At 39.9% G+C, this 15,034-nt stretch overlaps 1 protein-coding gene across 1 annotated transcript in view; it reads right to left on the bottom strand.

The window, feature by feature from the left end:
- nt5dc2 (5'-nucleotidase domain containing 2) overlaps nt 1-14,141 on the bottom strand; it is a 32,166-nt gene extending 18,025 nt beyond the window's left edge. Inside the window, exons 1-5 of the mRNA XM_034172957.1 lie at nt 13,707-14,141; nt 8,954-9,138; nt 8,797-8,871; nt 8,637-8,692; nt 6,244-6,337 (exon numbers count right to left, since the gene is read on the bottom strand). Of these exons, the coding sequence (XP_034028848.1) occupies nt 6,244-6,337; nt 8,637-8,692; nt 8,797-8,871; nt 8,954-9,138; nt 13,707-14,061 (765 nt within the window). The 5' untranslated portion in view covers nt 14,062-14,141. The remainder of the gene's footprint in view (nt 1-6,243; nt 6,338-8,636; nt 8,693-8,796; nt 8,872-8,953; nt 9,139-13,706) is intronic.
- Nucleotides 14,142-15,034: the final 893 nt, after the last annotated feature.

Below are 15,034 nucleotides of genomic sequence, written 5' to 3' on the forward strand. Positions count from 1 at the left end.
GGCACAATATGTATGATGCAAAAATGTGTATAAATGCTGAAAAAAAAAAGATCTCAACATAATTTTTATTCACTTTCCGTAACCTGCTTACTCCAATCAAGGGTCACGGGAGGGGGGCGGGGGGGAGGCGGAGCTGGAGCCTATCCCATCCTGGACAGGAAGCCAGTCTATCATAGGGCTCAACATAAATTTTAAAAATTTAAATAAATAAAAATGTTGCACCTATAAAACATGACATCATACTGACAAAATTCTCCAAACAAATTAAACTACTTAAACTTGTATGGATAATCTCCTGGAAATAGAGGGGGGAGTTGATCATGCAAAATGCATTCTGTCCCACACGATCCATTAAAACAGGGGATCTCAATCATACGGTGGCCAACAGAGGTCACAACACTTCTAAATTAAAGCAACACTATAATGCAGAAAGCATTTAAAAATACAAACAGAACTTGCATCAATTCTACAAGTAACTGAATCAAAATATGTCCTGCAAGTTGAAAAACACTTGAGAAGAGAGAAAACAAACATAACCTGCAGAACACACAATAATAAAATTTGATGTGTCTGCTGAAAATGCACACAATGCATGCAAACACAGAAGCACTAAGTAAAGGTTCACAACACAACGGAAGCTTCTTCCTGGAGGACTTTAACAGGGTTACGCTCTTCAATGCGTTGCAAATAAAACAAACCTTCAACATATAGCTATTTTTAACAGTAAAATCATGAATAAGGTAAACAAATAAAACTTAACTCAGCTCTGCTGACCAGGTAAGATAAAGAGCAGAGTGTCATGACAGTCTGTCAGTTAAAGTCATCTGGGGCCAGAAACCACTGTTTGTGTGAGGAGTTTTGAGTTATTGCTTCTTCCACTGTGTTGTGAAGCTTTGCAAAGCGCTTCTGCGATTGGGTGCACTGTGAATTTGTGTTAGAAATTAAAGATGCCGCTGGTTATATTTGTTTCTGTGGGGGTTTTTTAATGTAAGTACCTGTTCTTGAATTGATGCAGGTGTTTTGGGGGTTTTTTGTTTGTTTTTTGCATTTGTTAGTGTTTTCTGCTTTTGCTGGTACTCTCCTTATTTGGAAGTTTTGTTTCTGAGCATTCGGTAAGTGCATGTCCTCCATTCCTCACCAACCGCTCAATATTAACAACAGCTGTCATTTCCCACTTGACTCCTTATCAATTTATCTATCAGTGTGTGTGTGTGTGTTCTACCTTCAATGGTGATAAACAGGAAAGGACAAGCTGGGGATTGCCACATGGAAATTCAAGGTCTCTCCCCAGTGGTTTGTTTTTATTTATTTATTTTTCAAATCCCTCTGTCGACCATCAACCACAGACTATTCTCCTGAAATACTGTGCCACGAATACACTGTGCTCTGTGTAAACAGATACAGTATAAATGCAGTGTGCCGTGTAGTCTGCTATTCTGAGAAACTGTTATTACTTTTTGGCCGTTACGACGCAGTTTCTTTAACTGTGACGATAACACCAATTTCCTGAATGCACTTCACAATAAAAGGCATTTTAATGTCACAGCAGCAGTGGCTTCAAAGCCTGCAAACGCTTTTACTATGAAAGGCACAACATCACTGTAGTGCAAAAAACATTTTAGCAAACTTAACACGACGTGACCTAAAACTATCCCTATAAACAGAAACACTGGCAGCATGTTTTTGTGGAAAGTTCTTTGCAGTACATCATGTTCAGGGGTGTAGCCAGTAATTCTTTCTTCAGTATTCTCAGTATATGCCATCTCTGCAATTCTGTCTGAACAAGACAAATTTAGTTTGTATACATTTCTAAATTAATAAATAAATAAATAAATAAAAGCAGTCGGTAAAAGTCCAATTTTGTGTCTGTGGCTCATTCTTCCATTTTTGCGTGGCTTTCTACAAACAAAGCAGGACAGGAAAAATTAGAAAAAAATAAGATGATTGTCTGATCATTTATGTTTGAGACACAAAAGAACAGGTCGTGTTGCACTGATAAAGGACTGCTTTAATGATCTTATTATGCTTTTGTAAAAGACTTCAATTCGTGTTAATAATCGCTCCTGGAGGGGAGAGCTACAACACAGCGATTTATGTTTTAACCATGCACGGAGCTGCAGGTGCACTTCCCAAATGTACAAGGAAATGATCTTGTTTCAACCAACACTTTATTATGTAAATATTAATGCATGATCTGACAGACATTTCACACTTCACAGAACTGACCACCAGGCCTACAAAATAAATACATAAATAAATAAAAGTCAAACTGTTTTGTTACTGTCAAATGCAACAACAAGCAGCGTCTATGCTAATGCATGTACAGACCCTGCACGCTGACTGTAGCCTGTAGACGCAGACACGTATTCCTGGACCATCCAGTAGGCGTCAGTGTCATGCAGGTGGTAACACACTGGCTAATATCTTGCCTCATACAGAATCCAGAACATCGTTCAAAACACAGGTGTTTCAAAGGTGTCATAATCTTTTGGAACAGTGCAGGTGGCAGGCTTGCCTATGGATTATTAAAAAGGCTAAACTGTTGCTTTTTCAATTGATCTGGTGCATCAAAGTTCAACAGGTTTTAATCAGTTTGTCCTCATTATATACCCTTTTAAGTTGAAGAGGGACAAGATGACAGAATTTATGGTTTCACTTAATAGCTGCAATATCTGGCTGAGAGGACTCACTCACTCATCCACTCATCTGTATTTTAGCTGTACAAGCTCTACACCACTACCAGCACAGATAACAAACGCATGAGCAGACTGTCATATTTATATATAGCCACTGCCATCCAACACCAAAGGACAAAGTTCAGACAGCCCCTGGACAGTTGTAAATTAGTACAAGATGTCTCAAAAAGTAGATATTTCGAAATCAGAGATGAACCAAAAAAGAGTTCATTAAATTGTCCTGGCAATCCAAAATTCCATTAGCATGTTGATGTTGCACTGCTGGGACAGGCTCCAGCCCCTTCATGACCTTTAGTTGGAGTAAACGGGTGTGAAAAATGGATGGATATTGGTGTTGCAGGGGTTGTGCAATAGCTTGTGATGTTCTTGCCTCGGGTTGGTCCATATGTACAATATGTCTAATGTGCACCACAGTGATTTGATACAGTGATCTGCACATTATTTTTGTAAACTATGTTACTAAAGGCAGCATCTGAGTCTAAGACAAATTTTCACACAGCAACAATAAAAGCATATTACACTGTCTTTCTTTAACAGTGTAAGATACAACCCCTGGCAAAAATTATGGAATCACCGGCCTCGGAGGATGTTCATTCAGTTGTTTAATTTTGTAGAAAAAAAGCAGATCACAGACATGACACAAAACTAAAGTAATTTCAAATGGCAACTTTCTGGCTTTAAGAAACACTATAAGAAATCAGGAAAAAAAAAATTGTGGCAGTCAGTAACAGTTACTTTTTTAGACCAAGCAGAGGGAAAAAAATATGGAATCACTCAATTCTGAGGAAAAATTATGGAATCATGAAAAACAAAAGAACGCTCCAACACATCACTAGTATTTTGTTGCACCACCTCTGGCTTTTATAACAGCTTGCAGTCTCTGAGGCATGGACTTAATGAGTGACAAACAGTACTCTTCATCAATCTGGCTCCAACTTTCTCTGATTGCTGTTGCCAGATCAGCTTTGCAGGTTGGAGCCTTGTTATGGACCATTTTCTTCAACTTCCACCAAAGATTTTCAATTGGATTAAGATCCAGACTATTTGCAGGCCATGACATTGACCCTATGTGTCTTTTTGCAAGGAATGTTTTCACAGTTTTTGCTCTATGGCAAGATGCATTATCATCTTGAAAAATGATTTCATCATCCCCAAACATCCTTTCAATTGATGGGATAAGAAAAGTGTCCAAAATATCAACATAAACTTGTGCATTTATTGATGATGTAATGACAGCCATCTCCCCAGTGCCTTTACCTGACATGCAACCCCATATCATCAATGACTGTGGAAATTTACATGTTCTCTTCAGGCAGTCATCTTTATAAATCTCATTGGAAAGGCACCAAACAAGAGTTCCAGCATCATCACCTTGCCCAATGCAGATCTAAGATTCATCACTGAATATGACTTTCATCCAGTCATCCACAGTCCACGATTGCTTTTCCTTAGCCCATTGTAACCTTGTTTTTTCTGTTTAGGTGTTGATGGCTTTCGTTTAGCTTTTCTGTATGTAAATCCCATTTCCTTTAGGCGGTTTCTTACAGTTCGGTCACAGACATTGACTCCAGTTTCCTCCCATTCGTTCCTCATTTGTTTTGTTGTGCATTTTCGATTTTTGAGACATACTGCTTTAAGTTTTCTGTCTTGACGCTTTGATGTCTTCCTTGGTCTACCAGTATGTTTGCCTTTAACAACCTTCCCATGTTGTTTGTATTTGGTCCAGAGTTTAGACACAGCTGACTGTGAACAACCAACATCTTTTGCAACATTGCGTGATGATTTACCCTCTTTTAAGAGTTTGATAATCCTCTCCTTTGTTTCAATTGACATCTCTCGTGTTGGAGCCATGATTCATGTCAGTCCACTTGGTGCAACAGCTCTCCAAGGTGTGATCACTCCTTTTTAGATGCAGACTAACGAGCAGATCTAATTTGATGCAGGTGTTAGTTTTGGGGATGAAAATTTACAGGGTGATTCCATAATTTATTCCTCAGAATTGAGTGAGTCCATATTTTTTTCCCTCTGCTTGGTCTAAAAAAGTAACCGTTACTGACTGCCACAATTATTTTTCCTGATTTCTTATAGTGTTTCTTAAAGCCAGAAAGTTGCCATTTGAAATGACTAGTTTTGTGTCATGTCTGTGATCTGCTTTTTTTCTACAAAATTAAACAACTGAATGAACATCCTCCGAGGCCGGTGATTCCATAATTATTGCCAGGGGTTGTAGAACATTTTTCAAGAACCGCCCTTTAATATCAACATGAAGAATGACACAATATACTGACCAACAAAGGCTTTGTTCAGACTTTCAGTTCAATGTGAATTTATTGCATATCTGATCTCGCTGATTGAATGTCCACATTATATATAGTGATCACGTGTAATCTGTGTGTCTATGTAGTAATCCTCATTTTCAGTCTTATCCACACTGGTTGCAGCAGTAATGGCACATCACCCAGTAGGGCGTGTGGGCGGAGATTGGACCTTTAGCTTTCAGCATTAATTTCATGCATCCATGTGTGTTACCAAGTCTGAAACACACTGCAAATCTCACGTTGGACACACGGGATACATGCACACGGCAGCTGAAGGCTGTAAACTTTGTTTTTTTTGGGGGGGGGGGTTCAGGTTAGTCTGGGTTTTTGTGTGTGTGTGTGTGTATGTGTATGTTGGGTGCCCCCCCTTTTCACTGGCTGCTGAACATCATCTGTGACTTAACACCTCCCTGTGAATTCACCTCATGTTGAGCATGAGCACTAACATGCTCAACACGTGCACGGTAATGTGCACGGTAGTGAAAGTGGAAAGTGTACATTTTTCAGAGCAGGACTTCGCCACCTGCAGCTCCCTTGTGAGTGCTGATCTCATATGGTGTGACAAGTGACAGGTGTAACAAAACAGGCGACACAAAACACACCCAGAATCCAAGCAGACTGTTCAGGCCAAAAGAGAAGTACAAAAAATGTGATTTGAATCACATTTCAAACCACCTACGGATGAGCCTTGAATCCTTTAGGAAAAACTGATTTTATGTGATTGGGCAGCATGATGGATTAGTGGTTAGTACTGTTACCTCACGGGTTTGATTCTCACCTGTGGTCTTTCTGTGTGGAGTTTGCATGTTCTCCCCGTGTTTGTGCGGTTTCTATCTGGGTGCTCTGACTTCCTCCCAAAGACTTGCATGTTAGGTGAATTGAAAACTTTAAATTGTCCGTAGGTGTGTGTTTGTTTGTTCATATGAGGTCCTATGATAGACTGGTGTCCTGTCCAGGGTGTACACTGCCTCACAGCTCACGACTGCTGGGTCTAGGCTCCAGCACCCGTGACTCTTAAGAGGAGTAAGTGAGTAGAGAAAATGGATGAATGGATTTCATGTGACTTTTGACTGTTCAAAATTCCAACATGGAATCAGATTCAAACGGGTTAAAATCATAGTACACCACATTTTTACTGAGGGTACTTTAAACCAGACAAACAGACTTTTGTGCCTTGCTCTGGCACTCCCCTCGTGTCCTCTATTTAACAAAGAAATCCTTCTATTCACCTTTCCGTAAAAACCACTGTCCAGCTCCAGAGGAATGTGGTAAGTCCCACCGTAGAGGTGAAGTACAGTCTCATCTGGCACTGGGGTCAGGCCCCTAAGAACAAGAAAAATATTAGTGAAGACACTACACACATACACCATTATCAGACAATGCAAACAAAATCTTATCTTGCAGCAGAAGGTTGTAAATAAACAACAAAAGTTGCATATGCCACACAAATATCAAGAATTCAGACAATTCGTCTCCACTCAAACTACGAGGGCTGTCAATAAAGTATAGGTCCTTTTTATTTTTTTCAAAAACTATATGGATTTCATTCATATGTTTTTACGTCAGACATGCTTGAACCCTCGTGCACATGCGTGAGTTTTTCCACGCCTGTCGGTGACGTCATTCGCCGGTGAGCACTCCTGGGAGGAGTCGTCCAGCCCCTCGTCGGAATTCCTTTGTCTGAGAAGTTGCTGAGAGACTGGCGCTTTGTTTGATCAAAATTTTTTCTAAACCTGTGAGACACATCGAAGTGGACACAGTTTGAAAAATTAAGCTGGTTTTCAGTGAAAATTTTAACGGCTGATGAGAGATTTTGAGGTGATACTGTCGCTTTAAGGACTTCCCACGGTGTGAGACGTCGCGCAGCGCTCTCAGGTGCCGTCGTCAGCCTGTTTCAAGCTGAAAACCTCCACATTTCAGGCTCTATTGATCCAGGACGTCGTGAGAGAACAGAGAAGTTTCAGAAGAAGTCGGTTTCAGCATTTTTTCCGGATATTCCACTGTTAAGGGGGATTTTTTTAATGAAAGACGTGTGGACGGGTCCGCGCATCGGGACGCAGCCGGCGCGGTGCGGCGGAACAGGAAAAACACCTCCGTGTTGATAACCATTTGTAAAATCCAGGTGACGTTTGATGGCTTTCAGTGGAGTGAGTATATGAGAAATTGTTTAACAGCTGGACATGTTCCAACTTGTCCTTAAGGCTTCCAACAGAGGTGTTATTCCTGTGGCGGAGCGTCGCAGCGGCTGCGAGCCGACGCTGCAATCCGTCCGCACGTCTTTCATTAAAAAAAAATCTCCTTTAACAGTGGAATATCCGGAAAAAATGCTGAAACCGACTTCTTCTGAAACTTCTCTGTTCTCTCACGACGTCCTGGATCAATAGAGCCTGAAATGTGGAGGTTTTCAGCTTGAAACAGGCTGACGACGGCGCCTGAGAGCGCTGCGCGACGTCTCGCACCGTGGGAAGTCCTTAAAGCGACAGTATCACCTCAAAATCTCTCATCAGCCGTTAAACTTTTCACTGAAAACCAGCTTAATTTTCGAACCGTGTCCACTTCGATGTGTCTCACAGGTTTAGAAAAAATTTTGATCAAACAAAGCGCCAGTCTCTCAGCAACTTCTCAGACAAAGGAATTCCAATGAGGGGCTGGACGACTCCTCCCACAAGGCGTGCTCACAGGCGATTGACGTCACCGACAGGCGTGGAAAAACTCACGCATGCGCACGAGGGTTCAAGCATGTCTGACGTAAAAACATATGAATGAAATCCATATAGTTTTTGAAAAAAATAAAAAGGACCTATACTTTATTGACTGACCTCGTACCTCCCCATACACGTGCTGACGAATATTGAGAACACAGCAGTAGGAATGTTAAAGTATTACTAAGCTGATCAAAAACCATGAAAGGAGTAAAGATAGTAAATAGTCATTTAGAAACAGACTTCAACATTTTGTGATCATGCAGACATGATGTGCATCACAAAACATGAATGTGTACTGATAAGGAATAACGTCAAGCAAGTTTTATCGCTAATAACTGGGAGCCACCAGAAATACAAATTGCACTTACATTAAATAATTAAAAACAAAATCATATTTTCCACAATAACTTTGAAATAAAGAGAGCTCAGATGATCACTTGCATATGAATCTGTAAACAGACTGCCATATGCTGAATTACCGACATACGTGATGTCATTATGAAAATTTTTTTTATTATTATTATTTAGTGACATCATTGTGAAACAAAATACATATCAGCAGATCGTTTGTTTGCTGACTCATATACACTTGAATTCATTCTTCTAGCTCTTTTGATTTCAAAGATATTACAACCAAAACAAAAAAAGCGATTTTCAGTCTATGAAATAACCTTGATTGACCTCGACCTTTGAACTTCACATGAATGTCATGTTGAGGTGTTATTGATAGCAATCCACACATGTAATCAGCCAAATGTTTCCTGGTATTCCTCCCCCCCACACACATACACACATTACAGCGGTCTTGCAAACCCCCTTGCCTAAATTTAAAATAACAGACATGACTAAATTACATTTTAATCACCATCAACCATTTTGCAGCCCACAGAATTCACAAACATGAGGACAACACTCACTGATACACAGTTCCAGGCTGAATATAGTGGAAAGCATCGATCTTCATCAGAAGACCCTGAAAGAGACATTTTTAACAAACTGTATCAGGAAATCTGAACATTTCTCCTCTTGCAATTCTTCCCTTCCCGCTTGTCCTCCAAAAATACATAATAAAAGTACCTTTTGGATGTCATAGTGGAGGCCACGAACAGCAAAGTTAGGAATATAGTCATATTTGAGAATGTCTTTGGGGTACTGCCAAGCCAGAGCACAAAAGAGATTAAGCTTATCTTTAAAATCAACTGCATTTCAACACGCCTAAAGCAGTGAAACACACCTTGAAGTGTTCAATGAGGAACTCTCTGGCCTTCGTGTAGATCATAGTGTTGAGTGCTTCTGAGTAGAGAGCGAGCGTGTAGTCATAGTCAAAGCCATAGATGTCCACCTCGGACAGGTTGACCTCATTGTTGGCGTAGATGGTGGAGGAGTTCAGGGAGTGACATGCACCTGGTGGGATCAGGTCTGATCCACACAACGGACACAGAAAACCCACAAAAAGTGCACCAAGGAAGAAAAAATAAAGATTGATCAACAGAAAAATAAACAATTTTAATGCTGTGTATTAACGTAAATGTTTGTCTGTTCCCATACTTTGATTTTATAATCAACCTTCCAATTTTCTGACATCTCGGAGATAACTGGATAGAGAAGTCTACATATTATTGATGGCTGTTATCGTTTACGTTGTGTTTTTCTGCAGTAGGTAAAACGTCTCTGGTAGCAGCATGCAGGAAGTGATGTTTATTTTGTCAGGTGTTTCTGTCATTCAACAGCATGTTTTGCTGTCTGTATTTTATCTCTGGAGCCTGACGACTGACAAAGATATGAGGAAAAGCTGAAAGTAGTGACATCATCACTATCATTTGTATTTGGTCACCACTAGGGATAGGTATTGATAAAATTTTATTCGATATCGATGTCATTATTGATTCTACTTTACAAACCAAATCGATTGTGAATTTTCTGTGTAGTAAAAGTAGGCTTCACAGGTTTTCTATGTCAACAACATTTTATTGAGTCTTACAGTAAGTAAATAAATATGACACTGCTCACTGGATACTTGATCTCTGGACATAAATAAAAATAAATAAAATCTGTACATGGTCACTGGATCCTTGATCTCTGGCTGGATTCTTGATCTCACTGGATCCCTGATTTCATAGAGAAATTATCATTTTCCTGATACATACCATTAAAAACAATGGCCACTCCGGCGTAATGTGAGCTGAGGGACCAATGAGAGAATCATTAAGCAAAAAGGCTATTGATGTCGGTGGATTGAATCATTTCTTATTTATTCTTAACAAGAACCAGTTTTCGATACCCACCACAATGTTTAACCTGCATTTAAAATCAGAATTTAAAAAAAATAAGTACACTTGTTAATTGTTAATCTCTCACTAACTTCTGGAACTGTTCCTAAATGTTTTAAATCTGCAGTGATTAAGCCATTACTTAGGAAATCTCATCTTGACCCTAGTGTATCGAAAAATTATAGACCAATACCATATTTATCATTTTGCTCTAAAATTTTGGAAAAAGTGGTTTTGCAGCAGCTCGTGAACCACCTTACTGAGAATAATCTTTTTGAGCCACTGCAGTCTGCTTTTAGAAGATATTATTCCACAGAGACAGCGCTCACTAAAGTGGTGAATGACCTTCTGCGAGCAATGGACCTGGACACCACTACAGTTTTGGTGCTGTTGGATCTTAGTGCTGTGTTTCATACTGTGGATCATCATGTTTTACTCGATAGGCTGGCGAATCAATTTGGGATTACTGGAAGTGCTCTTGCGTGGTTGATGTCTTACCTGTCCAGTCGTTCTCACTGTGTTTTGTATAATAGCACTAACTCCAATCTTAGTGACATGAGGTTTGGGGTTCCACAGGGATCTGTCTTGGGCACCTGCTTTTCTCCCTTTATGTGGCACCCCTTGGGAATATACTGCAGCGTTTTTGGACTGCCTTTCATTGCTATGCTGATGATACTCAATTGTACATGCCGATATCTGCTGGTAATCTCACTGACATAAAATCTTTATAAAACTGCCTTGCATCAGTGAGAAGTTGGATGTCTAGTAACTTCCTACTTTTAAACACTGATAAGATTGTAATTATGGTTCTTGGTCCAGTGAGACATCGGCATCAATTTGACCAACTAGCGCTTAGCTTAGGTTTGTGTGTTGTAGATCATACGGACAAAGTGAGGAACCTTGGGGCAATTTTTGATCCTACGTTGTCCTTTGACCTCCACATAAGAGACATTTCAAGGACTGCTTTCCTCCATCTGTGAAATATAACGAAGATCTGTCCCATCCTCTCCATGACTGATACTGTGACTCTGATACATGCATTTATCTCTTCTAGATTGGCTTATTGCAGTGCTCTATTTTCTGGTTTACCGCAGTCCAGCATTTGGGGTCTTCAGTTGGTTCAAAATGCTGCTGCCAGACTTTTGACACAAAGCAGAAGGTTTGACCATATTACACTTATTTGGGCTTCCTTTCACTGGCTTCCTGTCTCTGCAAGATCATATTTTAAGGTTCTGTTACTGGCCTATAAAATTGTTCATGGGCTGGCACCTCCCTACCTGGCTGAGCCCTATGTTCTGACTCGGGCCCTGCGTTCGCAGGGTGCAGGACTATTTTGTGTTCCTGGAGTGAATAAAAAGTCTGCGGGTCACAGAGCTTTTTCTTATCGTGCCCTTGCTCTGTGGAACGATGTTCCTTCACAAATAAGGCAGTCGGATTCTGTGGAGACTTTTAAGTCGAGACTTAAGACTCATTTGTTCTCCCTGTTTTCTCCTAAGTATATTAAGATATTACGTTTTTATTATTTTACTTTTTTATGGTTTGCTCTTTTACCATGTTTTTAATTTTTTAATCTATTTTGTGTTGGGGTTTTTTTTATCATCATTATCATGTGAAGCGCCTCCAGGTGACCTTGTTGTGATTTGACGCTATATAAATTAATGAATCTGAATTTTGAATTTGCACACTGAGTTATTTTTGTTGTTCTTCTTCTTCTTTCTTCTTTGTTTGTTTTTTTTTGGTGGTGGGTGGGAGGGTGTATGTGTGTGAGTGTGGGGGGGGGAGATATGAAACCTGCTGATTTCACACTTCTGCTGGTTTTAAAATCATGAAGATCTGGCAGCCACACAAGATTACACAACATGTCTTTAGACTGTTTCAAATGACTTTCCTCTGAAAACAATCATCCCAAAAAGAACACTGTAAAATTAAACATGAGATAAAAACAAACAGTACATGACTGATGCCATACTTATTATGGTGGGTGGGGGTCCCCTCCTCACTGTTTATTTTTTGGCATGTTTATTTTTTGCTGCTGTGTGTTTGTTTAAGTACCACAGTCACGCAGCAAACACATGGGCACTGATTAAACAAATTTGCCTTTGAGAGACTTCAGAGGCCCTAAATGGAACCCAGTTCTGCCGGAAGAGATAAGTGAGCCCTGGCCCCACGTAGTGGCACAGCCCAGCAGAGATACCACTACAGAGTTCCACACCAAGCCTGAACTCACGTTCTCTCCAGCGCTACCACCGCTTTAGTTTTCCTGCTGACTCATATTTTTGCGGGGAGAGAAAACAAGATCGTGCAGCAATTCTGACTGCAACTATTTTTACCAGGATATGAATAATCATAATTTTGTCCCAGAATTTTACAATATCCTTCTCATTTTTGTATATTCCAATCTTTTCACATCATGTTGTGCAATGCATGAAATTGACAATCCTACTTCAGTTGAATAAATCTCACAGTGCCTCCACAACATTATGTAGTAATACACATGGGCCTGTAAGTAAGTAATGTTAATTCCACACATTTAATCAGCGGCTGGCTGCAACAAATCTAATTCATTCAGGCTCGAGCTTATCTGTGATCTGCGAGGGGAGCTGAATCAGTACAGATGAAACACCTAATTGATTAACTAATTAGTCAACCATTGGTTATTTTAAGAATTTATAGATCAGTTATGTTCTTTATCAAAGATAAATGCCAAATTTTGGTTACACCTTCTCTAATCTGAACATATGCTGTCTCTTTTGTTTCTTGTTTCATGTCACCGTACATGACAGATTTTGGACTGTTGCTCAGAAAAATCACAAAATTTAAACACTACTTTCCTCACGTCCCATATGTGCAAAAATGAAATGGCCATTTTTTTTTTTTATTCACTTGTGCTGAGGTTCAAACCAGGATGGTGCAGGCTGTTCTTCTAGGCACGTCTGTCTGCAGATGCACCACAAGTCCAACATAAATCAAGACCTCACTAACAAACTAAAAGCTAATAAATTAATTGTAAAAACAATGGATACAGTGGTGCTGATTAATCTGAAGCTATTAATAATAAAAGAGATATAAGTTTTTACGCATTCATCCACCCCTTATTGAATATTTTGTAGTTTTTGGCCATTACTCAGACAATACAAGCAATTTGAACACATCTGAGATCTGGCAAATTCTGTTGTGCAATTTTTTGGTTCTTAATTCCTTTCTAATATTTACTTATTATGCTGAAACAATAAACATTTCTGTGCTGGATCATTCAATTGTTTCTAATTAATCATATAAAAATGCTATAAAACAGGCAGAAAATGTTTTTCAGTTTCCCAAAGCCTGAGATGTATTCAAACATTATGTTATCCAAAAAATAATAAAAATTATATTACCACAAAATAGTGAAAACGAAGTTAATGAAAACTGATTTGCAATTAATTATCAGTAGTTATCCATTTCATTAGTAATTTATTGGTATAATCGATAAAAAAAACATAGTGCCTCTGGGAGGCATCATTAAAAACAACTGTTTGTTATTACGGCATATCACAACAATACCGAATTTTCTGTCCAATATTTGATCTAAAGAGGGTAAATCCAACCTTCCAGTGAATAAATGTTGTGATTGTCGACGTCTGTTCCCAGAATCAGAGTGGGAACAAAGGTACTGACGGTGACGTGGATTGGGGGGGGGGGGGGGTTTCTGTGCACTGGAGCGGACCACCAGCTTACCGTGAACCAGACGTTTCATCTCATTGTAACGGGCCCACAAGTACGATCTTTGGTCCATTCTGGGGGCCGTGGAGCAGAAGGACCGTCCAGGAACATTCGGCGGCGGCTGCGACTCCTCCAGCCGCTTCTTCCCCGCAGCCGGAGTTCTGTGAGCGGGCTCCGCGGAGCAAGACACGCCGGAGTCCGAACCGCAGGTTTGTTCTGCAGCTTGTTCGCCGCCGTGTTTTCCTCTTCCAGGCGGTCCGCATGTGCCAGAAAGTCTGCTCGCTTGAGAAGCTCTCACAGCAGGAAACGTGCGGTTTCCCCTCGTCCATAAGGTGCGGGTTAACGTCGCACCCGCCGTCTTAAAATACATGTTTACGACACATTAGAAACACAATTAAGGCAGCTGCAGGACGATAACATGGCATGCCCTCCTCGTTTGGCACGTAGGCCACGCCCTCCACGATAGTGGACGGGACAGCAGGCCACCCAACCAATCACAATCGAAGTCTGTCCATATGGACCAATAGCAGTTCACCTCTCAATGTTTTTGACTCTTGTTACCAACTGGAATACTGATTGTTCAAACTCCATGAAAAAAAAGTTGTGCTGATGATTCAGCTCCGCATATCTATAGCAACTATTAAAATAATAGTGAAATTGAAAACACATGCAAAATTTTAGAAAGAAATGAACATAATCTCATGTTTTGTTTTAATTTATTTATTGTAATTGTTTGTTGTGTGTCTGAGGACTACCGATGGAAAGTAGCTTTTAGCTAAATCTGGCGTATTTACACTAAGGCATGAAAATGTACAAAGTGTTCATTAATGTGCATTGTCCTCATCAAATAAACAATAAAGAGAAAGAGAAAAAAAAAAGGGACTCAATTTCCTAAAATAAAATGTAAAGGTAGCTAAGCACTGTACAAGATAAACGCACATTCCTGATCTGACCAGCAGGTGGCAGCGTTCAGTAGGTGGCAGCATGCGCATTCCATTTCATGCAAACTACTGAGCAATCTTCAAAATGTGGGTGTTTTAAAGGTTTTGAAAGGTTACAAAACAACATTTTGAATTTCCCATAATTGAACCACAGGTTTATAATCCTCCCGCTCACATATTTCACTCTATATCTGGTCACGTAGTGGGTATGATATTTCTCCCAGCAGCTGTTAGCTGAAGTTGTTAGCTCATGTGAAGGTTGGATTTACATAGGCTAAACAGGGTTGTGTTTTTTATTGATCTGATGCATTAAATTTCACCAGATTTCGATCAGCTTGTCCTCTTTATATGATCTTTTTACATAGATGATGTACAAGATGTTAGCACTTGTCATCAGCCAAA

The sequence above is a fragment of the Thalassophryne amazonica genome, chromosome 6, assembly GCF_902500255.1.
Source record: "Thalassophryne amazonica chromosome 6, fThaAma1.1, whole genome shotgun sequence".
NCBI classification, from domain to species: domain Eukaryota; kingdom Metazoa; phylum Chordata; class Actinopteri; order Batrachoidiformes; family Batrachoididae; genus Thalassophryne; species Thalassophryne amazonica.